This window comes from Juglans microcarpa x Juglans regia, chromosome 8D, assembly GCF_004785595.1.
Source record: "Juglans microcarpa x Juglans regia isolate MS1-56 chromosome 8D, Jm3101_v1.0, whole genome shotgun sequence".
NCBI lineage: Eukaryota > Viridiplantae > Streptophyta > Magnoliopsida > Fagales > Juglandaceae > Juglans > Juglans microcarpa x Juglans regia.
Window position 1 is genome coordinate 27,665,620 of NC_054608.1, and position 25,876 is coordinate 27,691,495.

The 25,876-nt window shown below is 34.6% G+C and overlaps 3 protein-coding genes and 1 long non-coding RNA gene across 5 annotated transcripts in view; 3 read left to right on the top strand and 1 right to left on the bottom strand.

Annotated features, from left to right (window-relative positions):
* The window catches only part of LOC121242621 (protein SAR DEFICIENT 1-like), a 5,402-nt gene extending 2,720 nt beyond the window's left edge, over positions 1–2,682 (top strand). The window contains exons 4-7 of the mRNA XM_041140536.1: positions 968–1,128; positions 1,433–1,627; positions 1,785–1,884; positions 2,024–2,682. Of these exons, the coding sequence (XP_040996470.1) occupies positions 968–1,128; positions 1,433–1,627; positions 1,785–1,884; positions 2,024–2,316 (749 nt within the window). The 3' untranslated portion in view covers positions 2,317–2,682. The remainder of the gene's footprint in view (positions 1–967; positions 1,129–1,432; positions 1,628–1,784; positions 1,885–2,023) is intronic.
* A 1,107-nt stretch (positions 2,683–3,789) lies between these two features.
* On the top strand, positions 3,790–8,662 carry LOC121242623 (protein SAR DEFICIENT 1-like). 2 transcript variants are annotated; one of them, XM_041140537.1, is made up of 7 exons: positions 3,790–3,963; positions 4,700–4,795; positions 4,942–5,017; positions 5,187–5,775; positions 7,541–7,701; positions 7,929–8,135; positions 8,296–8,662. In XM_041140537.1, exons 2-7 carry the CDS (start codon positions 4,704–4,706, stop codon positions 8,365–8,367), a joined length of 1,197 nt encoding a protein of 398 aa, XP_040996471.1. In that variant the 5' UTR covers positions 3,790–3,963; positions 4,700–4,703; the 3' UTR covers positions 8,368–8,662. The 2 variants fall into 2 exon arrangements, with proteins under 2 accessions (XP_040996471.1, XP_040996472.1); XM_041140538.1 differs by lacking the exon at positions 4,700–4,795.
* Positions 8,663–17,791: 9,129 nt separating this feature from the next.
* LOC121242379 lies at positions 17,792–18,389 on the top strand. The gene is made up of 3 exons (XM_041140249.1): positions 17,792–17,934; positions 18,028–18,181; positions 18,259–18,389. Exons 1-3 carry the CDS (start codon positions 17,833–17,835, stop codon positions 18,387–18,389), a joined length of 387 nt encoding a protein of 128 aa, XP_040996183.1. The 5' UTR covers positions 17,792–17,832.
* A 5,888-nt stretch (positions 18,390–24,277) lies between these two features.
* On the bottom strand, positions 24,278–24,699 carry LOC121242624. The gene is made up of 2 exons (XR_005935929.1): positions 24,548–24,699; positions 24,278–24,450 (listed from the first exon to the last, which is right to left on the bottom strand). It is a non-coding gene; the product is annotated as an uncharacterized LOC121242624 (long non-coding RNA).
* Positions 24,700–25,876: the final 1,177 nt, after the last annotated feature.

The window sequence follows — 25,876 nt, forward strand, 5'->3', positions numbered from 1 at the left end:
GTCTTCATCACGGTCCCCCCACATTTAGAATATAGAAAACACTTTAATATTTTTTTTTTCCTTTTTAAAAGCAACCAAGCTTTATATATATGTATATAATATCCCTTTTACCCGTTCAAAGCAAACAAGTGACTTGACTTTACTAGTCAACATACAGCTAAAAACATATGTATTGCCAGAAAAGATATTTAGCAATATCTGGTCGATCCAGCTTCCAAGTTGCAACCTTTTGAGCCATTGATAAAGACCCCCGTGGTGTTGATCCCTACCGTACGTACGTCCAATCATGAAAAGAAATAAACCCTAGATTTCCCGTTCTTCTTGATCATTTGTATTTCTCTACGCGTTTTGCCGGCCCTGGTCTTTGGCCATGAATATTAACGATGAACGCTATTTATTATTTTAATATCATTTAATATTTTACGATTATTCTTTTACTATTATTTACAGAATATCTGAAATCGACGCAGTCTAGTGTACAAGTGTATTTTTCTTAAAAATAAGTTTGAGATTTATTATAAAAATATATTTTTTACTTGAATTCTAGATTTACCTTATTCTTTTTAAAGATAGTATATAATATTTGCATACTTAAAACTGTATAAATTATTTTATTTAGAGACATCTATATGGATTGTATTTAATTATTATATCTTATCTTATATGATATATATAATATATATATATTTATATATATAGTTTTGTCTTGTATCAACACTTTGTTTGGTGGTCAAACCTAATCTTGTAGACAGTAGTACTTTTGAATAATTTATTGATTTGTTTTTTATTGTCACTTTATTTTACTGAATTACGTTTTGGGTACGTCGAAATATTATAATCTCACATATGCACGAAAAAGTACAAACTGCTATTATGTATATATATATATATATATATATAAATTAAAATATATAAGAATTAATTAATTAAGCTGCCTTTAATTAATTTATTGTCATTTGATCTGAAGTGTACAAAAAGCATCATCCACCAGCACTGGGGGACGAAGTTTGGCGCCTCGAGAAGATAGGGAAAGAGGGAGCTTTCCACAAGAAGCTGCAAAATGAGAGAATTAACACTGTGCAGGAGTTCTTGAAGTTGTATATTGTTGACGCTCAAAAGCTTAGAAAGGTATATTATATATATTTGTATATATTTAATTCCAATTATTTTTATAAAAGAGAAATCTATAAATATATATATCTTTCTGCTTGATATATATATATCACTAAAAGAAAATTGTTTATTTGTAGTCAGTTATTTTCTATGAAAATGATTATTTCCTGTAAAAATAAGTTTGTTTTCATTGCAAATAGTCATTATCGTCGCAGATAATCCATCATAAATGCTCGTTTTTTTATTTTATTTTTATTTTTGTAATGTATATGACTAAATATGAATCATGTGTACGTTTTTTTATGTGTTTTGACAACAGATTTTAGGTCCTGGAATGTCTGAGAAAATGTGGGAAGTAACCATAAGGCATGCAAGGACTTGTGTTTTGGGCAACAAATTATACCTTTTCCGGAGAAATGAGCATATCATCTTCTTGAATCCTATATGCCAAGTCGTTAGGGCTGTGATAGATGGGCAACTCTACCCTACAAGGGACCTCAACAACATCAATAGGGTATAATATTTGCCATTTATGCATGATTATTAGCCTTTTCTTTTCAATATCTTTTGCCTATCATGCAACTATATATATATATATATATATATATATAAACCTTTTTTTTTTTAAAAAAATAAATTTCTGTGTTCGTAATAATTTCTGTCATTTGCAGAACTCCATTCAGGAATTGGCAAGGGCAGCATATGTGAATTGGAGTTCCTTGCAAGAGGTCGATGGAACTTTAATGCATGAGACTCCCTTACTCACACAAGGTATATATATGTATATTATAATTACTCATTCTTGTTATAAAGTTATAATCAACTACATTAATTAATGTACATGTGATGATTATTTTGTTTGATCGACATTAGTAACGAGAATGTTCTGACAATTTATGTGTATATATAGGGGAGACAATTAATGAGCAATATCCCAATCATCATCAGCAGCTATCAATGGTGAAATCATTTCATTATGAGCAAGATCATGATCATCAGGGGTATAATATAGTTGATAGAAGTACCATTGATATGGTGTATGGAGGTTTAGGCGATCATGAACACATGGTCAGGTCATCATGTAGTGACTGGATAATTAGCATGCCTATCGAAAATGGCATCAATTATACGGCCATCTCAGATCAGTCGTCATCGAGCGGCGAGTTTATGCCTTCAAAGCTGCCATTCCTCCTCCATGACTAGGGTTGATCGATGATCATCCATCCTTGATCAATTTCTGGAGTAATGATCTTGTCTGAAGTACTTTAATTAGGTCATGTCTAGAATTCAGACAAACTCTAGATCAGATTGATCCAGATGTATGCAAATGATAATTAAATTGTTCAAGAAATATTACCACCCAATTATAATGAGGTCATGTTAAGCTCTTAATTAGGATAGGAAGATGTGAGTTTAGATTTAAGAAGGCAACTCCCAAAGTGCCTGCTTGTAGATCAGACGTTCTGTTTTACAAATTTAGTTGCAGTTTGTACGTTTAGATGAATGCATCATTGACAATGTGAAGGGGCAGATCAATTTCAAAGTGAGCAATATGACAGAAATTTCTATATATCCAGTTTCCTTTTTTTTTATATATATATATATATATATCTATGAACTAGCCTAGCATTAATTCTGGAGCAATGATACATATACAAACTTTTTTATTTATTTTTTTTAACAATTCTTCTTTTCTGCTTTAACTGAAGGGATATAGATTATATATGGATGCTATCGACTTTAAATTTAAAACTCAAATTGTAAAAATCTTAATATTTTTATGAAGCGATACTCGTTACAAAAAAATAACTTAATTGTGACCAACTATTTCTTGTAAAAATGAGTTTGTTTTTATCATAAAAGAATAATTTTCTTCTTAAATAATCTGTCACAAATACTTATTTTTTTTTTATAGTGGTACGTACTATCATGCATGCATACACTAACTAGTGGTAAAATCTATAGTAAAATAGTTGTATGAATATTAGAAAATAAATAAAAATAAAAATAAACAAATAGCTATATATAATGGCTTGCCAATGCCCTGATAACCAAACTTTTTCTTGATATATTTTGATTGGTCAATTCTTCTGGGATTCATGCTGCAGCTAGCAAGCGCACCTTGATCTATATATAATAACCTTTGTTAAAAGAAAAAAAAAAAAAAGACATAAACATAATATAATGAAAATAATTTCCTATAAGAAAGAAATATTAATTTCAGCAAGATTATTGGCTATCGTTTCCTCGACAACTTGAATTATTGTTAGGTGACAACTACCAGCCAACAGAGCCAAGACTATTAGACTATCCATCAATGTACATAACATTAACGTACGAACAAGAACAGAACAAAACTGACATTATTTAATTCTACATATCTTGAATATCTGCTGTATCCAGCTGCTTGCATCTACCACCAACCTTTTGACTTCAAGCTAGCTAGCTATGTTGCACAGAGATCAGGCAGAAAACGTCCTGCGCGCAACAGTAAATTACACATTGCTGATGATCATGTACGTGGCCGTGTGTGTTTTTATATTTTGACATCGTGTGTGTTTTTATATTTTGACATCCTAATTTTCTATGGCCAAGACAGAAATAATATTAGACATAATCTGTGAATTAACTACAGGTACGTACGTACCTACCTACAATATTATTATAAAAAATATTTGGAGAACTAAGAAAAGTAAACCTAATCTCAATCAGCCGATCGATCGGTTGTTCGAAAGTAAGGTGAAAGTGCATAGGAGGCGCGCATGAATGTTGTGGTATATATTGACAGGTTTCCTCAGGGGCCCCATTAATGGAGTACTGAGATGCAGGATCCTTCCCAGAACTCTTCAGGTACTTGTCTTGAACGAACCAACTCTTTTCCATTTCCCTTCGTTTATTTACATACATACATAGATCATTACCGCGTAATCATTTGCGGCCAATTATTTGTTACGAAAATAATTTTTTTTTTTTAATGAGTTCATCTTCATGATCGTAAATAATTTGTCTTTTCTCGTAGTAAGTACTGCTCGTTGCATGCATCAGTACGTTTATTTGTTATGTACCTAAGTACCCTCAACATGTATACACACACATGTATATGTCCATGCAACAAAAACTGGATGAAATTATATATTGAGTAATGTTAAATACAATTATGATGTATTATATATACAAGTGTCGTGTACTTTTTTTAAAAAATATGATCTATTATTAAATAATTAATTTTTTTTATATGAGATTTATATTTACTCATTTTTGAAAAATATGCAGTACTTATTTACTCATCACATGACTGCGCGATGATGAAGTATGAACGCCCAGCAACATCAGTACTACTGTCGTCGTTCTTTGTCAACAAGTGTATATTTTCCAATATCATTCCAAGAAACTTCTTTATTGATCTCTTTTTTTCTAATCTTATTTCCCATGTTAATTTATTAATCAATTATGCACAACCTCATCACGATCAACCCTATTCTTTTAAGTCGATCGACATCTATCATTCCAGTTGCTTAAAACTCACAACCCAACCTACAACCTCTCTCTCTCTGTCTGTCTGTCTGATTCTTTTGGAATTAGCTAGGGTAATGTCGGGGAAACGATTGTTTAGCGAATCCCAATACAAGGAAGATGAGCCAGCAGACAAACGACTAAAACCTAGACGGCTTTCTCTTGCTTCGTATGTGTGTTTGAGTATCTGCTGTGCCTAATTTTCTAACCTGCTGCATGGTAGCTAGAGTGCTAATATATATATATATATATAAAATATAATATAATATAATAGTTTCTCACTGTGGTTTTCGTGTTATCCTATGATCTTGACAGTGTTATTGGAAAAGTGATCAAGCTGAATTCCATGAACAAACTTTTATCAGACTTGGAACCTTGGCTTAGGAGATGGGTACGTATCTCAAGCTATAAATATCCTCATCATTATATATGTCTAGTTTTCACGTATATACCAATTAAGGAACAAGCAAATTATGTCTGTGGATCTTAAAAATAGACTCGAATTTGGATCTTTTGTGAAGTTATTCTTGTTAAAATGTTTATGTGCTTTGATTTTTCAGGTGAATGAAGAGTTGGAAAATGCTCTAAGGCGCTGTAATTCCCACCTTTTTACTCGGTTTCATCCATTGGAAAACCAAGCAGAAGTGGAGACATCAAGCTGCTTGCAACTTATGTTTAGTAAGAAGGTTTTACCTTCTACTTTATTCACAGCAAGCAAGATTGCAGACATGGACAACAATCCCCTTCAACTTGTTCTTGTAGATCAGAGAAGTCCTAGTACTAGTACTGGAGATCGAGTGCTGGTTCCACTTGGGGATCTGTCTTTATACCCAATCAAAATAGAAATTGTTGTACTAAATGGTGAATTCCCTCTTGGGGGCGGTGAAACTTGGAGTAGTGAGGAGTTTAATCAGAACATTGTGAAGGAGAGAGCCGGCAAACGGCCTTTGCTTGCCGGAGAGTTGTGTGTTACCATGAGGCAGGGGCTTGGCCTGGTCGGAAAGATAGAATTTACAGACAATTCAAGCTGGATCCGGTGCCGGAAATTTAGGCTTGGTGCAAAGGTTGCACCAGGAAGTTACAAAGGAACAGTGAGGATCCAGGAAGCCATTACTGAAGCTTTTGTCGTCAAAGATCATCGTGGAGAATGTAAGTTTCTTAAATAGATAGAAAGAATAATCCATATTATAAAAACATGATAAGTTTTCTGCCTTTCATGCATATTAATTTAGCACCACATGAATACCTTAAATTATTTTCATCCTGATCTCATGAGAGATCCATGTTTTTCCCCCTACAGATTGAATATCTCTAAGAAGTTACTTCCAATATTAAAAAATTTCATTTTTTTTTCATGAGTATTATATTTTCCATAAAGTTTTGAATTGAATTTCATGTTTTTCTTGACCAATATGAGTAGTAGTACTCGTGATGGCAACTACTCATGAATGAAGAATTGTCTTCTCAGTTGTAGAGTCAAACCAAAGGGCCGGACAAATCAGCTTGGTCTTCAGTCAAACCCATGTACACGACGCAGTGATGACCGACGACCCTCCTAATCATGAATAAAACAAAGCATGCATTATATTTTATCGGAAATAATACTTTTGGAGAATCTATTGAAAGTGATGATATTATATATATATATATATATATATATATATATATATATCAACTGGCCATTGGCCAGCCTGCTATATAATAATTCTTAAATGAAAATTAATCATTATTAAATAAAAATGAAGTAATATATATCATTAAGTTAAACTCAATAAATAAATTAAACATAATCTATACGTCCACTTAAATAACTCATTTAATAATTAGGTAATTAAATTATTGTGTGAATAATAATACATTTAAATAAACTATTAGATTTTATTTAAAATTATTTGTCGTCTCAACTTATTATCATGATCTATTACACACATATACATAGAATCTTTTTTTTTTTTTTATCTACTAATTAATTTAATTAATTGCAAACATCGTGCAAGTTGCAATATTTACTAGCATGTAGAATGTGTACTAGCATGCAATAGGGTTTGGTGAACTCTATTCCGCTTAGTCGGGATTCCGCTTAGTAGAGGTAGGGGGCTTTGTAACTTCTATCGTAAACAGATGTGATATTTCTCTAAGATTTAAATCTTTAGAGATTTGCCGTCTAGATTAGACCATAACAGTCATGGAAGTGTACTGAGAAGCTATTAACAATTATAACTAGTTTGTTTCTCAATTAATTTTGTAAGTCCTCTCTTAATGAAGATTATGATAGGTTTTATAAAAAAGAAAAGTATGTTTGCTTCCCATCTGTTTTCTATTCCTACTTGTTCAGTCATAGTCAATCAGGTACTAGTAACCGTCCACATGATGCAGATGGATTATGCTCTTGGAAAATGGTCCAGAACGTATGGCGCTTATTTGCAAAGATTTAGGTTACGTTTGGGTAGTGAGAATACTTGAGAAGTGTTGAGAATGTTTGTAAATAGTAGTAAAAAAGTAGTAAAAAAATAATAATAGAATAATGAATAGTAGGTAAAAAGTAATGAATAGTAAAAAAGTAGATGAAAAGTAATAATAAAATAAAGAATAGTAGTGAGGATACTTGAGGTACTCTTGGTACCCAAACGTAGCCTTAAGTTTTTAATATTCTTTTAGAAATCTATATCAGCACAGGAGAATATTGCGTGTTCTCCCCACTGGATGGCGTTCAAGTAGAGTTCTTTCCATATATATCATGTGGGTTATCTTGTACAATATACCTAGACATCTTTTATTTTTTATAATCATTGTCATCTCATCTGATCACCTTATTTAATAATTATAATTTTTTTAAATTTTTACATAAAATAAAATAAATAATTCAACCAGTATTCAGTGCTGACTATTTATATTTTATTATCATATGAATTAGCGTACAAGAAGAAGCATCCACCAATGTTGGAGGACGAAGTTTGGCGTCTAGAGAAGATTGGGAGAAATGGAATTTTCCATACGAAGCTGAGCTCTCAAGGCATCAACTCAGTTCAAGATTTCTTGAAGTTGTATGTTGTCGACGCTCCAAGGCTTAGAGAGGTATTATTTCCGTCTTTAATTTTTATTCCAAGTCCAAATATACGTAATAAGTTCATATATATAAATGGTTTTTAGATCAACCATTTAAATGAAAATTAAGTTACTAAAAATATGAAAAAATTCGGAATTAATAATCTTACTTCCTACTTCCACATAATTCAAAAACATATATATATATATATATATATATATATATATTGATCTGTTTACTGTTGTTTCTTGAACAGATTTTAGGTCCTGGAATGTCTGAGAAAATGTGGCAAATAACCATAAGGCACGCTATGACTTGTGTTTTGGGAAACAAACTGTACAGTTTCCAGGGAAATGATAATTGCGTCATTATCCTTAATCCAATATGCCATGTTGTTAAAGCTTTCATTGATGGGCAACTATTCCTATTCCCTGCAGCTAGTGATGATCTTTCTGTTCAAACGGTATGATCGAGTACCATTTTCATGCAAACTCTTTATATATATATATATATATATATATATATCTATATGGGAAGTTTTGTAGATATATATACATGCACATGCATGCAATATTTGGGTAACATTTACTAATGTTTGTTCTATTTGTTGTTGGTATTTGCAGAAGTATCATATTCAGAGTTTGGTGAGGGCAGCATATGAAAATTGGAATTCCTTGCAATTATTTGAATATTGAGACTGCCAGCTTACTGCCATATATAAGGTATGATATATATATTCCTTAGCATATTATATATGTATATATATAACTATCTAGCTACCTGATTAATTACCATGTTAGAGACAAATTAATATATATGTAATTGACAGGCGAAATGATGGAGGAAGATGATCTCAAGATCGATCAACAGTCTTTGGTGAATTGATTTCGGCGAGATGGATACATATATTACAGAAAGAAGTGGAACAGAAAGAAGTGGGGGTATATATGGAATATTAGGTAGTACTGAAAAGATTGACTTAATTAAAGACGCTATTACTTTACTTCCCGGGTCCACTCGCAATGTGATGTCTTTCTTATTTTTATCCATTAATGTTGCTTTAAATTAAAATAGAGATACAAAGAGGAAGGAGTAAGCTCCATACACAAATCTCATTATAATACCCTAGTGCTTGGATGTGGGGTTAAAATGAAGAGAGGGGGGGGGGGGGGGGGGGGGGGGGGGGGGGGGGGGGGGGGGGGGGGGGGGGGGGGGGAGTTGTTGTGCTAATTAAGGAGGAGACCACCAAAGACGGTTTGCGTTAATCCAACCAGTGGATCCATTAGGTGTCGCTATAAACTATAATTGGATTATTAGTTAGTGCAAAGGGAACGAAAAGCTCTATTTTACTTTACTCGCCGGGTCCTCACTTTCTTTTGTTTTTCTCAAAAAGCTTGCAATACTACAATAGAAATATTAAGGAGTAACAAAAGAGTTCAAGGTGGGTCTTTTTTGCTATCTATATGTAAGATACATCTTGAAATACGATCAAGAGGTATGCGACCAAATATAAGATTGGTCGCTCGCTCGATTTCCATTGCGTCACAGAATGCACGCACCAATTTTGAGACCGTTGCAATTTTGCAACACTCTAATATTCCTTTGGTAAGAGGTTTTGATGAATATCTTCAATGATTGAAGTTATTTGCCACGAAGGTCAGGGAGCTACCATTGTTATAGCATTTATAACAATTTGAGCATCACCTTCCAAAACTGCTAGCCCGTTTTGTACTATTTTCGTCATTTGCGTTTCCAAAAGAGCTGCTAAAGCTTTTGCAAATGTCGGGTTGGAGGTTTCAATCCTCGCTGTCCATACCTCCACAATCTTACCATTTGAATCTCGGCATATTGTTGAAAAGGTTGAGAAAGATCTCTCGCTCATTGCTGCATCAAAGGAAAAACTCCATTGGGGGGGGGGGGGTTCCAGCTTAGATTTCGATAAGTTTTAGTCTTTTGATCCCATGCTTGAGTATAAGCAAGGAAAGTCTTTTCTAGCTGTTTTGATGCCTTTTCAAGAGAGAGTTGAATGATTGTGCACAATATCATTCCTCTATTTTCATATAAAGTCTATTACTATCATTGCAAATATTTGAAAAGGATGTAACTCTTGATCTGTGAGACCCAGTACCGGAGCTGGGTTGATTATCAGTTGTATCCGGTCATTTATTGAGTTGATCGGCAGTATTGCAAGGTTTAGGCTAGGTTTGGATACAAAGATGGTTTCAACTCATCTCATCTAATTATTATAACTTTCCCAAATTTTCACACAAAATGCAATAAACAATTCAACTTTTTCCAAATTTCAAAATAATAATAATATTAAAAAATAATATTCTAACAATATTTTATTCAATTTTTAACTATTATCTCAACTCACTATCCAAACCTCACCTTAGTGGCCAGCAACTTTGTTGCCATATGATGCGTGCAACGGTACATTTGATGAAGAGATGGAGTGACATTTCTTCTTCCCCGTTGCACAGTGGGCAATTTTCATTTTGAGCAATGCAAGTGATATTTTTTAATCTTGCCATTGTGGGGATCATATCCCAAACTATTTTTTAGAGAAACAGCTTGTGTCGATAATGTATTTTTAGCCTCTAGAGTTTTTTAAAATTTAAAATTTGAAAGTTTTGTGGAGGAAGAATACTTGGGTCATTGGCTGCTAAGTGGTAAGCAGTTTTGATTGTAAGATTTCCATTCTAATTTGGGAGCCAGATGGTCTTGTCCTTGCTTTGGCTATTTTGAGGAAGAAGGATTTTTTGTATTTGTGCAATGCTCTCATGCTCAAATAGTGTTCGCATTTTCTCTATCTTCCACGTGTGAGGATTTGTTGTGATGATGTCAGAAACTTTTAATAATAGATGTAACTCATTCATTTGCTAGATTGGTTTTGGCTTGAATGATTCCACAGTTGGGATCCATGGTACTGTCCATACATTTATTTCTAACCTGTTGAAGATTTGGTAGCATTTGCCTTTTGAGAGTAGAGCTCTCGTCTTTAGGAGTCCCTTCAATTGCCATGAGTCTGATGGTTTTGGGGTTACGCTCAGAAAGTTCGTTGAGCTAAGATGTTTTTTTGGAAGTATTTCATGCCAAAGCCCATTGCTTTCTTGACTCATTTCCCATCATGTTTTAGCTAATAAAGCTAAATTCATGTTCTCCATTAATATGAGATCCAATCCCCATGTTGTTTTCGGCTGACATATGGATTTCCATGATTTAAGAGAGAGATTATGGATTTTTTCTTTTGGGAAACCCTACTAGAAGTTTTCGAAACTTGTGTTCAGTAACTTACACACAGACTTCAGAAGCATGAAATTTGGCATTTGATATGTAGGGATTGTGCTTGCAACTGTTCGGATTAACATAGTTCTTCCAGCTTGAGAGAGTAATTTGGACTTCCATTCTTCTAATTTGTTGTTGATTTTTCCATCAAATCTGTGAAGCTTTTTTTTTTTTTTTTTTTGGATTTTGTGAAAGAAATTGGGAGGCCCAAGTATTTTATTCTAGATGAGGATGGTTTGTATTGCTGAATTTGGGTAATCAACATTTTGATCTTAGAGCTTGTGTTTCTTGAGAAAAAGATGGATGCTTTATTATGATTGATTTTTTGACCTAACCATTTTGAATATTTCTCAAGAACTTCAAATAATACTTTTGCATTTTGTTCTTTTGCTTTTTCGAACACAATGAGGTCATCTGCCAATATAAGGTATGAAATTGTGGGACAGTTCTTGCTTATTCTGATTCCTTCAGAATTTTCTTGGGCTTTTGATTTGACTATTAATCTTGATAGCACTTCCGTGCATAGAGTGAATAAGAAAGGCGAAATAATGTCACATTGTCTGAGTCCCGTTTGAGTTTTAAAAAACCCTCTGGGTGATTCATTAATGATAATAGAGAAGGATGTTGTCGAGATACATTCTCTTATAAGAATTATCCATGTATTGCTATATCGAAGAACTTCCATCAATTTAAACAAAAATTTCCTTTCTACATAGTTGAATGCCTTTTCCATGTTGAACTTGATTGCCATCATTCCTCTTTTCCTTTTTTTTTTTTTTTTTCAAATTGTGGAACATGTCGTGGGCGATAATCGAGATTTTTTTTTTTTTTTTTTATGTTTTGACTTGGGACAAAGGTCGTCTGGAGGGGGGGATATGATATGAGGAAGGATAGTTTTGAGCCTATTTGCCATAATTTTTGTGATGATTTTGTATGTGACGTTTGTCAGGCTTATATGACGATAATGCTGAGAATTACTGGGGTTTGGAATTTTTAGAATGAGGGCAATATTGGTGTGGTTCATTTGGTTTAGAAGCTTCCCACTTTGAAAGAAATTCTGCATTGTATTGATAACTTCTTTCCTAATGATATTCCAGTAATTTTAGTAAAATAGAGCGGTCATTCCATCTCATCCAAACCTTGTGCTTTTTGATTCGGAACTTGTTTTAATGATGCCAAGATTTCTTCTTCACTAGGTGAGGCATTGAGGAATTCATTTTCTTGATCCGAAATTTACCTTTCAAAAAGGTTTTCAAGATGACCCAGGAAGATTGGATTTGAGGTGGCATATATCATCTGAAAGTAATCTATAAAGGAAGACTCAATTAATGATTGATCCATGGACATTTTACGAAGGCCTAATTTAGTGGAGTCGATGGCATTCCTCTATCTCCTGATTGTTGTTGACAAATGGTAGAATCTGGTGTTGAAGTTCGTGGTTGTCAACCATGAGATGAAGAATTTTTGACGCCATAAAATTTCTTCATTTTTCAAGTGCCTCTAGAGATCATATTGGAGTTGTTGTTCCTTTGTTTGATTTTGTTCAGATGGTATGCAACATTGTAATTCAAGGACTTCTCTTTCTATCTTTTGAATGTTAACCCGGATCTTTCCAGAGTGTATTTTATTCTAATATTGGAGAGCGTTTTTGGTAGCCTAGATTTTTTTTCAAAAAATATAAGGAGTTCTTCTGAATTGCTTGCTCCAAACTTCTTGAATTATCATATGACTATAGTGTTTCATGAATTCAAAATTCTTCAAATTTAAAGGAGTGTGGGCCGTGGCTGATCTTTTTGAGCTGTTGTATTTAGCAATAGTAGGTGATGATCCGAAGCCGAAGATGTTAAATGTTGGAGGGTGGCATTCGTAAATAGCAGTCTCTATTGTTGATTTGCTATACTGCAATCCAATCGCTCTCGAGTGAGTTCTCTACCATGCCGATCGTCTGTCGACGTACAAAGGGCATGTGTATCCAATGTCAATTAGACATTGACTTTCCATTAATATTTTCAAGCCACCTGTCGAGGAAGTTGCGACTAGGGCTGTTCATCCAGGTTCCGGACCGGGTATCCTGGTATATCCTGCCCGAAACCCGGATTTCAAACCTGGGCCGGGTTCCGGCCTGGATTAGCCGGGTTATAACCCGAGTTGGAACCCGGATGAATCTGGGTTTTTAAAACCTGAAAATCCGGGTTTTGGGTTCTACCCGGAATTTTTTTTTTTTCTAAGAAAACTCCAGGTTATTAACTTTTTTTTTCTTTTAAAAAAAAGGTAATGTTGAAAAGCATAATGTTTTTTTTTTTTTTTTAATTTTATCTAAAAGTCTATATTTCTGTTAAAAAGCATAATAGTAATGGAACATTGTCCATAATGATAAAAATGTATCAAAATGGAAAACTAAATTTTATGTAAAAAATAACTAAAGTTACAACCTAATTATCATTTAAACTAAATGCATGCAACAGAAAATAAATACAATATTCATCATGTAAAATGTATGCAACACACAATGCACTACATATTACATTATTTTATATTTATACATTACATTATAAAACACAAAAATTACAAAATATGAATTTTACAATCATCAACTTTTATTCTAGTATTCCAACTCAGTGGCTCTTTGGGGTTAGTTCTCAATGGCAGTCCCATTGAACTGAGATTGGTAATACGAATGTGAATCTAGAGCAAGTGTCTGCACAAGAGAATGAATAATATCAAACTCAATCTATCAACCCATGTGAATCCATGATACTTCAAATACCTGTTTCTGTGAACGGAAATACATGAAGGGCGCATAATGCAAGAAATGGCTTTTACCCACAGACCTTCATGTGAAAGGAATCCCCACCTAATGCAGGATAGACACATCATGTTAGGTTCACAATTCATTAAATCTGAGTCACACATCATAAGACAAATCTACTCTCTATTCAGAATAAACCCATGTACCTGTATGGAGAAATGGAATGGAATACTTTTACCTTTGGGGACATAAGCAGAGAATCATGGCAGATGATAATATATTTAGATGACCATAGGAAGCATTATAATTTATGACATTCTCATTAATTACAATTCTTGCAAGCGATAAGTAGAAATAGAAGTCAGTTCCATGTTATGTCAAAAGAGAGTTATAATTTATCCGACCTTATCCACAAAGCCAGACACAACAATGCAAGTAAAAGAAACAAAGGGCTATGCTCTGCTATCTAAAGCTATACACATGCTACAGACACGAGGGTGCATAACTGTCAACCATAAACCACACCAATTTAATAAATAAAAAACAGTAAGTTTTAACAGCTTCACTACCAACATACAAAGAAGAGATTTACACTACAGAGTCACAGACAGGAGGGTGCATAACCATCAATCATTTTCAGCTCTCAAGAACACAACCAAGTCCCCTGCAACCAGCTTATACCCATGTTGAACAGCATATACTATATACCCATGTTTAACAAAATAACAAAAAAAAAAAAAAAAACCCTATATCTATCAAAGATTCTTTCATTCAAACATTTTCATCAAAATAGACCCGAATCAACAAATTAATAAAAGGAAAAAACTCTAAAAAAATTGTTGCAGAGAAAGCAAGCCAAGACCAGTACTACTTGTTGCTCTGAGGATGAGGTTTTTTTTCCCCTTTTCATTTTCTGTACCACACTCCATTTTGGGTCGTTTTCTTTTCATTTTCTACACAAATGTTACAGAGAAATATTTCCTTGGTACTTCATTTTCTACACAAATGTTACCCAAATCACAAAGGACAAACCTTGGGGTCAAGATGATAACGGCGAGTCGGCAACGATGATGAGGTCACGAGGATGACGAGGTTTCTTCAATCAGTACTGAGGGAAGACCTTCGAGCCCCAAAAAAAAGAAGAAGAAGAAGACGAAATCACCGAAAGAGACCTTAGATTCACTCTCTTCAATGAGTGGCGGAACTTTGCTCGGCAAAGATTCTACTGTTTCAGCGAGAGAGAGAGAGAGAGAGAGAGAGAGAGGGATGGAGACGGATGTGAGATAGAGAGAGATGGATGGGAGAGTCTCAGAGTTAGACGGATGCGAGAGATGAAGCGGCTAGGGTTACGTCTCTTCGAATTTATACAAACCCCGGCGGTATCGGGTGTTTTTATGGAACTCGGGTTTCATACCCGGGTCCGGACCGGATGAACCCGGTTATTAGAATGCAGGTTTCGGCCAGGATTTGACCCGGGCCGAAAACCGTAACCGGAACCCGGATCGGGATCCGGGTTCCGGACTGGGCTGGAAAAAAATCCGACTCGGATGAACAGTCTTAGTTGCGACAGGATGTCCTCCAAATTTTTCTGATTGATTTAACAGATCATTAAAATCACAGAAGACCTCCTTTGTTTTCCGAGGTTGGAAAGTTTACAAAATGATAGGAACCAAAACTATTTACAATGGCTAAGGTGCGTTATTCGCAGATGCTGTTCTTTCTTTTTTCTTTTTCTTCGCAGGTTGCTGTTCTTCCGTGGCTTGGCTCAATCTTTTACGTGTTTCGGATTCGACTGAGGAGGGGAAGCCTCTATTACTTCTACTGAACTGTCAATGCTGATGGTGATGGGCTCTTCAGTGTCTTGGGCTAGCAGCTTATTTGTTTGTGGGCTATTCAAATCAGTACTAAAAGTCAATTGGGCTTGGTCACTTCTAAGGGGGCCTAGTAGTATAAAGTGAGAGTAAGAAGTGATTGGCTCACATTGAATTGCTGAGAACGGCCTGGTCCGATGCTTGATGGTTTGAGATCGATAAGGAGCCTTTGTCAGTTGATGTTCTGCTGTCGAGAAGATGGGTTGCGCCGAATTAGTTAGATCCTTCAGAGAATAGTTACCCCCTAGTGATGGAAAATGCGTCCTTGCCCTTGCTGTTGATGCGATTTCGTTGTCAGAGTAGTAAAAGCATTGGTAGTACATTTTCATATATAAAATTATCTTTTTAAAAAATGATTTTACATGTAATAAAAAATTCTCATATTGATTTATGTATCTTTGTATTAAATAATAAAAAAATATTATTATTATTTTTATTTTTTATTTATTTCCTAAAATTATTATTTTTATATATATTTTACAATTACCATCTACTTTATATTATGTATCAAAATCATCTTAATATAAATTCTATAAAATTGATTTTAATAGGTAGAAGAGAAAAAAAATAGTAAAATAATGTTTGAAGAATGAATAGTATTTTTTTAAATTTGAAGAAATACTATTTATAGCTATATAAAAATTTAGAGATATATAAGTTAATGAGTATTACTATATGGAGTCCACTGTAGCGGTGCACTCAGTGCACTTAGTACGTGGATGTATTTTTTTTTTTTTAAAAAGAAAAATCAAAACGTGCATTTTGATTGAAGACGTATTTGAAAATTTGATTTTGCCCATTCGAATTCATGTCGTGAAACCCCTGCTCCATTGCGACCCGCGTCTCCTTCCACAACCCAGCACCTCCCGGTGAGGCCGTCTCTCTCGTCAGTGCCACCGAGTGGCACTCCTCCGTCTGCCCAGCGCCTCCACTGTCCCGCGAGCTCGTTGAACGGAGCAAAGAATATTTGAATCCGGAAACCCCCTTCCCCGCCACGAACCCACATCCGTCGGCTTCCTCTTGCCAGCGCCACCTCGCGATGGCTTCCTCTTCCCAGCGCCACCTCGAGACGTTCGTACTTCTGCCCAGCGCCGCCGCTCCCCGCGAGCTAATCTTACTGACCAAACCAACGACGGGACCGAGTGCTTTGTTTCGCCAAATGTTTTGGTAGGTAAATATTGTACTACCATTTTCTTGTCCATACATGCTATGTTCTTCATGTGTACATCATGATTTTTGTGTTTTCTGAGATGGGTATACTTAGGGTATGGAGAAATTTCCAGAAAATGATATTAGAAGATGATATTTGCTATTATTCTCATTTTCTCATAGTGAGCTATTACAATCTGTATTACATATGAAAACATTGAGGAAAAGATGTCATGGTTGTCTCCTAATGTTATCAAGATTTGTGGTTGTCATTAACAAATAGGCTAAATATTAATTTTCAGATTTAATATTTATGCTGATGTGTCAAAGCTTGATTAGAAGGTCTCCCTCATACAAATTGATGATTGAGCTTATTTAATTTTGGTTGCTTTAAAAGTTGTTTATTAGTGATCATAGTTAATCATTCCAATGAATTGTCCCGTCCGAAACATATATTTTTTTAAGAGTATAATTAATTAGAAGAAAATGTGGCAAAATAGAAGACAGTTTCATGTCAACAAAAGAACAAAATCTCTTAAACTTCATATGTAGTGAAGACCAATTCGATTAAACACTATGAGAACAAAGCAAACTTTTGACTTCTTAAATAATAAGTCTCAAAATATGGCTATAGCATAGATATGATGCTGTCAAAGTAATTGTGTTTTCAATATTCATAAAAAAAAAAAAAAAAAACTAAATGTGTCCAATAAGTGTCTTGCAATAGTTTCATGAAAACATTACTAGAAACTATTCCGAGCACTGAGATTAGAATATATTTTAACTCATTTTTTTTTTTGTTCTTGATAAGTAAAAAGACATGAAAATAGACTGACTAAATACTTGTTACATGATTTGATGGATTCCATGATTTGGAAAGATCTGTTTCTGCTCATTGAGAGTTATTTGTTTCTATTTTTTCCGTTCAAACAATAATTGTACGTTTGTATTTCATTTATGTACGTTTGTATTTCAGTTATGTAGAAAGTGTTTATATTTTCAGATTTTGCATTACGTATGAGAGTTTAATCTCTATTTTTCTTCTTTTGCCATCATGGAAGACTGGATAGAAATTATCGGAAGACATTCTTAGCCTTATTGTGATGGGGGCAAACGAAGATGGAATGCATCCTTTTGATATAAATATGCCCTACAATTCCCCGAGCACTCCGGTAGACTATAGCCCATTTTCTGATTCATTTGAGGTATATTTATTTGAATTTTTATATTTCAGAAGTTAACATGTTAATTTTTTTAGAGTCATCCAATTTTCCCTAACAACGTGCCTGTTTTAGCAGATGCCACCTTATATGCCCTACCCTCCGCCGAGTAATCCAGATGACTTGAGGCAAGAAGTGCCCCCGACGTCAATTGTGCCAACCGTTGTAGAATTTGAACAAAATCTTGGAAGTACATCACGGATGACTGCTGAAAGTTTTCTTGATGCCGAAGGTAGTACAATTTTGTTTGCCTTGATTATAATCATTGTAATTTTGTTTTGATGCTAATCCATATGTTTTCATTTTTAGAAATGGTCTTTGACATAAATGAAGATTTAGAAGGTACCACTGTTGTCCAGGATGCTGAGGTACGAGTTGAAGCACCAAGATTTGGGATGCAATTTGATAGTATGAAAGATCTTACAGCCTACTATAAGTAGTATGCGAAGCAAGAGGGTTTTGGTGTACGGACACAAAGGACTAGGAAAGATGATGAGGGGAGGCCTGTGTACATGACTGTTGGTTGTGCCCGTGGCGGAAAGTACCATCCTAAGAACAATAATATCTCGAAGCCACGACCAACAACTAGAACGGATTGTAAAGCGAGAGTAAATGCGACATTGAGCAAGAATGATAAATGGGTTTTCACCATAGTTGAAAATGTGCACAACCACATAACTATGAGCCCCAAGAAGATAAGACTCTTGTGATCTCACAAACATCTAGATGAATACAGTCAAAGGATCCTCGACCTGAATGATTGAGCCGGTATACGAATGAACAAGAATTTTTATTCTCTTGTCGTTGATGCGGGGGATTTTGAGAATCTTCCGTTTCAAGAGAAAGATTGTCGGAATTTCATTGACAAGGCTCGACATTTAAGGTTGGGTAAAGGTGGTGGCGAAGCACTTAATCAATATTTTCAAAGAATGAGAGATCGGAATGATGGGTTCGTTTCTAACATAGACTTGGATGATGATGGAAGGTTACGGAATGTATTTTGGGCTGATGCTCAGAGTCGAGCAGCGTATGAGTATTTCGGAGACGTAATAACATTTGATACAACGTACCTAACAAATAGGTACGGGATGCCTTTTGCTCCATTCGTTGGTGTTAATCATCATGGTCAGTCCATATTATTAGGAGCGAGATTGCTTTCAAACGAGGACACTGAAACTTTTGTGTGGCTATTCCGAATGTGGTTGGATTGTATGAATGGTCGGGTGCCCAAAGCCATGATAACCGACCAAGATCGGGCAATGAAGAGTGCTATTGCCATTGTATTCCTCAAAACTCGTCATAGATATTGTTTATGACATATAATGTGCAAACTTCCAGAGAAGTTAGGATCTCATGCGCAATTTAATGCGGGGTTGAAGACTGACCTTCAGACTGCATTATATGACTCACAGACCAGCGGTGAATTTGAGGAGAGCTGGGGTCAAGTACTTGCGAAGTATGATCTACTCGGCAATAAATGGCTTCAATCCTTATATGAGGAAATGTCTTTTTGGGTTCCAGCTTACTTGAAAAGTGTATTCTGGGCTGGAATGAGCACAACACAAAGGTCTGAAAGCATGAATGCATTTTTCGATGGGTATGTCCATTCCGGTACCACGTTGAAGGAATTCGTCGACCAATTTGATAATGCTCTTAGAAAGAAGGTGGAGGTAGAGATAATGACTGATTTCAATTCTAACAACCAAACTATTCCCTGCGTGTCCCATTTTAATATTGAGAAGCAGTTTCAAAGGTTATATACAAATGCAAAGTTCAAAGAGGTCCAAAGAGAGTTGCTAGGCCTAATGTTTTGTAATTGTTCGTTAGTAAGCACAAAAGGGTGCATTTTAAAATACGATGTGTTGGATGAAATATCTACTGATCATCACATCAAAACAATCCATTTCTGTGTTTACTATAACGAAGAGGAGGTGGAGGTCAAATGCACTTGTGCACTGTTTCAGATGAGGGAGATTCTATGTAGGCATACACTTAGAGTTTGCTAGTTGAAAAAGATTAATGTGCTACCAGATGTATATGTGTTGGATCATTGGAGAAAGGACTTAAAGAGGAGATACATTACTTAGAAGTAGTTACGATGACCAGCGGGACAGAGCAGACGCACGGAATTATGAGCGGGTGCTTAAAAGATGTTCGAAATTAGCAACCAAAATATCCTCAGATAATGAAAAAGTCAGTGCTTTCTTGTGTGTTGTTGATGAGTTTGAGACAAAATGTGAAGGTTCAACACTAGAGTCGGCATATGAACAAATGAAGGCCAAAGCAAATGTCGTCTTGGATAAGGGTAAGAAGATATTAAGCTCCAACGTGGTCCGAGAGAAAGGGAGACCCCCAAGTAAGAGGAAGGTTCCACCAGTAGAAAAGTTGGCAACAAAGAGAAAGAAACCGGTATTAATAGTCTAAATTTGCATTGTTTTAAGTTAATCTTATGAATCTAATATGTGTCTATTTATTTTTTGGACCTCAGACTTGCAGGAAAATCTTGGTAGATAAAACACAATTGGGTGAGACACCGGGATTTGAACAACACCAATTTGATGATGGGGTTGATGTTGGAACATAAAACAACATTCTTACAGATCAACTCCAGGGGGAAATGAGGTTAATTGTGTCTTTTCAATAACTGACAACCATGTATGACATCATGATGCACACTTGTAACCCTACGATTGTTTTATTTCAGATGTGTCACCATATCGATGCACACTTGTAATTCCATGGTGATGAGAAGCCACATTTTTTAAAGCTCTTGGAGAGGGTATATTGTAGTTAAAGAGGAAAATATGAGTCCCTTTTGAAAATGATGCAACTTTCTATTTGAAAATGATGCAATCTTTCTGTTTTTTTAAGGACAAGCTAGAATTTGGGAGTTCGGGGAGTAACTTGACTTGGGGGCCCTAGCTCATTTTAATTATCTCACATTTTTTTTCCCGTTTAGTATTATTTTGCATGATTGGCTCTGTTGATTTTTCTCTAAAGTCTTCTTTTTAGATACTTGTATTTCTCATTGATTTGGCTTTATATCCTCTAACATTGTATGATTGTATTTCTTAGATCTGCCACCATGATTGAGTTGCTGTTTTTGTGTCTGTTGGCAATGGCCATGGTGTAGTTTGTGTCTTAACAATGTGTTTCATTTTTTTGCCTCTTGTAGAGGGTTGGGTGGTAGTTTGAAAATATGAAAAGTGTTTCTTTTTTATTCCAAATAGAGAGGGTTGGGTGTAGTTTGTCAATATGCTTCCGGTATAATTTTTGTATCTCTTTGAGAGGGGAAGGTAGTAGTTATTCAAAATGCATTTTTGTACCTCCTAGTGTAGTTTTGGTATACTTGGTGAATATGCCAATGGTAAGGTTTTTTGTGGAGATGCAACGGGCCATTTTTTGCACCTCTTGGAGATCAAAGGTGTTTTGGTACCATGAGCCAACAAGTTTGCCAAGTAGCTGGTTTTTGATAGGCTGATTTTGTACGTTGCTGTTTTTGTGTCTTTGATGACGGGCAACATGCAAAGGTTTGGTTTCTTTCCATTCTCATTTCAAGATTTACTTATTCATGAACATGAGTGAAGAAGCGTAAGTACTTCTGTAAAATATATCTATATATTTTATAGATATATCTTATTTCATTTATCTAAGCGTAAGTATTATTGAATGTGCATATTTTCCTTTGAAATTTCAACTTCTTACTTGTGTATATATATATTTTGTTTCAGTTCCTGCTTTTTTTACGTATCTCTTAGAGCGAAGGAGCCCGATGAATGTAGATACTCTGCGGATAAGAAAATGGGAAAAAGATACATATATATATATATATATATATTCGCACCTCGAAATGTCAACTTATACATGGTTAGGTTATTTCTAAGCATCTTGGTAATAGTCACTGATATTGCATTGTGACTATTTGGAATATTCTACCCTTCTGATGCAGGAATATCTTGCCAGATTTAAAGGAATGATACTTACTTACAATGGGCTTGGTATTAGTCATTTGCCAATATGGTAAATCCTAATTAATATGAATAGTGTTGCCAAATTTGCTGTGAATTATGGGATAAATAACTTTATGAAAGCTTGCATGCATGTTTGTTTATCTGCTTGTATTCATAGAAGCTCTCATCATACTTCACTTGAGCAATGGTCCTCTTCCAGAGCCTTATTGTACAACATCACAAGCATGAAAGAACCACTGCCCTATTTTTCTGTTGATTACATTCTTCTGAGCTCTTATATGCATTTTCAGACCTGGCATCGTTTTATTCAGTTTATAATTTCTTTTTTCCAGTCTCTCCAAACTTCTCAAGCTTGATGCCCTATACTGAATCATTTCCAGCAAAGTCTATCCAACTGCCATTTTAGAATCATAGATTGATTTATTTTTCAATACTTTTAGATTTGGTACATTTGATTCAGCAGAATTGGGTGGGCAATGTTAATTTAACTAGCTTTTGTAATTTTTATCATTATTGTGGGCTACTTATAATTTCTATATACCAATGCAGGACACAACAAATGGCAGACACCAATGAGTTAAGGGATAAATAAGTTTGGACTTGCTATACATATTTTCAAATTTGACATTGTCTTCTGAATTAATTCTTGTGACACACTGGTATAAGTGTGTGATAGTTCTATCCATGTTGTTACAGAGCTACAATATTAAAGAAAAGCTAAATAGAGTCATCAATATTCACATCGGTTTCTATGTGTACTTGAAAATGAATCTGATCCTATTGCCATTTTCCTTCTCTTCTATATTCATAGTAAAGATATCTACTATCTGCACCACATCAATTCTTGGTAATCTTAGTTAGCAGTCATTATTCAGTTAGAACCTTTTTTTTAAGTTTTTAAGAGTATATATGTTCTTATTTATCTAAGGAAATGGCTTACATCTCCTTTGCTGAATCCCTATTTCTATCTTATTCTGTGATACCTTATGTAAGCCCCTAGAATAATAGTAGTAATCATATTTATTCTTTTAGAGTGAAGTTGCATTGTTAGAAAAGAAAGTACTTATGTAAGCCCCTGTTTTCTCTCACCTGCTCTGTTTCTTTCTCTGTCTTTTGTTTCAGTTATCATTGTTTGTGTTTGATTATCTTTACGTTTACACTGAGAATGAAGCACAGCATGGATGCATTCAATGGTGGATCAGAATCAGATGAGTCATCAACCCCAGAGAAGATTCTGTCAATGGCATAACTTCAACCGTATGATGATGGAAAGCCCTACAATTTCATCTGATGGTCACAACAATTATGGAAGAGAGAGGTTTTGTTCTAGCTCAGGAGAGGAAAAAAAATAAGTGTTGGAAAGGAATGGGGCATCAACTAAGACTTTTAGTTGTAATTTGTAAATGCTAGGAAAAGGGTCCCTTAGTATACATATTTGGTAATTACTTGTGGGATTTGTCTCTAAATTAGAAATTCTAGGTTGTATATATGTTAAATACCCGTCCTTTTGTACAGATAATGACATATATATATATATATATATATATATATATATATATATATAAGTGCTTTGGGTTGCCGGAAAAGATATCATAATGTGGTGGCATCGTGACGATGCAACATGTAGAGAACATATTTTGTGCATATGACATATATAGTCTGTTTTTATCATCAAAAGTTATATTCTGTTGTGTGAATGAAAAGTAGTTATATATATTATATGCTTTTCATGATCCTTGTCCGTTTCGGGGAATTTGATGAACTAAATTCACACGGGAACCAGTTTTTGGAACTAATTTCTAAAGTACAATATTCATGTAGACTTTAAAGTGACAATACTACTAGTGGGTAGTTGATATTTTCTCAAGTCTTTGAATGTGGAGTTTGGTTTATAGCAGGACCAGTGGAAGTATGAGCTGGCCGTTGCACATTGGAGGCATTTTAGTACTATTTTTGGTACGTCAAATTTTGTGATCAGGCGCACACGAAAATTAAAGTATCTATATATCTATATAAATATGCAGCATCTGGACCTATATAAATATGCCCCATTTGAAAATCAACTTTTGTGAACATGATTTCCACTTTCAACCAATTCCTGCACAAGCTGTTTCTACTCAAAAATTATATAATTCATACAACGTACTTTTTACATTAGAGTGCAGCTATACATCAGCCGCACTCTCCACACACTTCAATGTAAATTTTTTTTTTAAACGCAGCATAGGGTGTGCTGCGGCTGCAGCACACAGTAGGCTGCAATATATATTTTCCCTTTACATTACATTTATCCGAACCAAGCAAACAATATTACAAAGGTGATAATCCAGTACAAACACAATAACTTTCACTTTTCCTTTTTCAGATTCTTCGCTATCTCTCTCACTTTTTCTTCCATTTTTCGAACGGCATACTCGCGTTGTAATACATCATCCCACGTCTTCCAGGCCTTATTCTCTTTTAATAACATGTTCTCCACTAACAACTGAAAAATATCCACCCATACGAAGAATTCACACCTCGCATCTCCCTGTACACAGTACGAACTCCCAAATTAATATGATAAAAAGTACAACCCGCAATAGCAAATTGATTAGTTTAATATGACAAATATTAAGTTACTTTACCGTATTATACTTGGGGCAGGCAAAAAATCTCCTTCCAAAATTTTTCTTAGTGTAGGAAGTTTTTAGTGGCGTTTTCAAACCACACCAACAAGTTGGTGACTTCATCACAAAATCATTATCTAAAGATGATGATTGAGAAGATGCCATGGTGATTCTGTAAAAGGAAAGACAACTTCAAATACAAGAGTCTATCTCATTTACAAAATTGAATACATAGTAATATTGCCTAGTGAATGTCTGATTAACTAAGACCATCATCAAATTTAAACATAACTTGATTTCAAGTAACCCAACACTAGTAGCTCATTATCATGTTTATGACAATAACCACACGCTTCCATTAAAGGATACAATACTTATAAAGTTAAAATAATTAATGATGTAGTTATTCATGGTAAATGTATATTTAAGTACACATTAGTGTTCCCAAATGGATAAAGATGTCAAAAAGAATACAGATTTGGATATTCAAGTTGCAAGGGTCAGTTTTCAGATTGGAAAGTCCAGTTAATTGCAACTTCATTGGCCGTTTATTATGATTTATTTGTATGGTTCTATATACAAGTACAAGTAGAGAAGAACAAGTAGTGATGTAAGCCTCCAACTACAAGCGAAAATTAATTTTGAGTAATGGAGAAAAAAGAAAGTTTCAGGAAAAGAACAATCACAAGACAAGAAAAGAAAGGTGAGTCTAAATAGACATGCATTTAAAATGTGCCACTTAATAAATTTGATTAAAGAGACAAAATTTAAGAAGAAGAGTTTTACTCATATCTCATTTCTAGGTTGCTTAAATGCAATAGCAGAAAATTTGGCATTGTTAGTCAAACCAGGGGGTTTAACTAATAATTTTTTTTTGATCGATAAGGGGGTTTAACTAATAATAGAAAGCCATAGTCTAATTTTCTATTAACTAGTGTCAATAAAGTACAACCACATGCATGGTCTATTTCAAAGTAATCAAACCCAACCTAGGTAAGTGAAGAGAACATGCATTTTATTCTAATGAGAGTTGAAAATATTGGGTGCATTCTATCCTAGCTAGTTTTAGTTTATTAATGAAGGTGGAAATAACTGATTTTGGTTGCTAATTTGAAACAAAATCAGCTTCACAGTGGGAAATGCCCATCATCAACTTCTGTAATAGCCTAGGTTTAATTTCCTGGTTTTGCTTTGAATGGTTGAAATAGTCTAGATTATTTTTCTGTAACTGGAAAAAATTTACAGTTTTTGCATGAAGATCTCATAGTTTGAAAGAAAAAAAAATATATAGAAGAAGAAGAAGAAGAAGAAGAAGAAGAAGAAGAAGAAGAAGAAGAAGAATGTGTA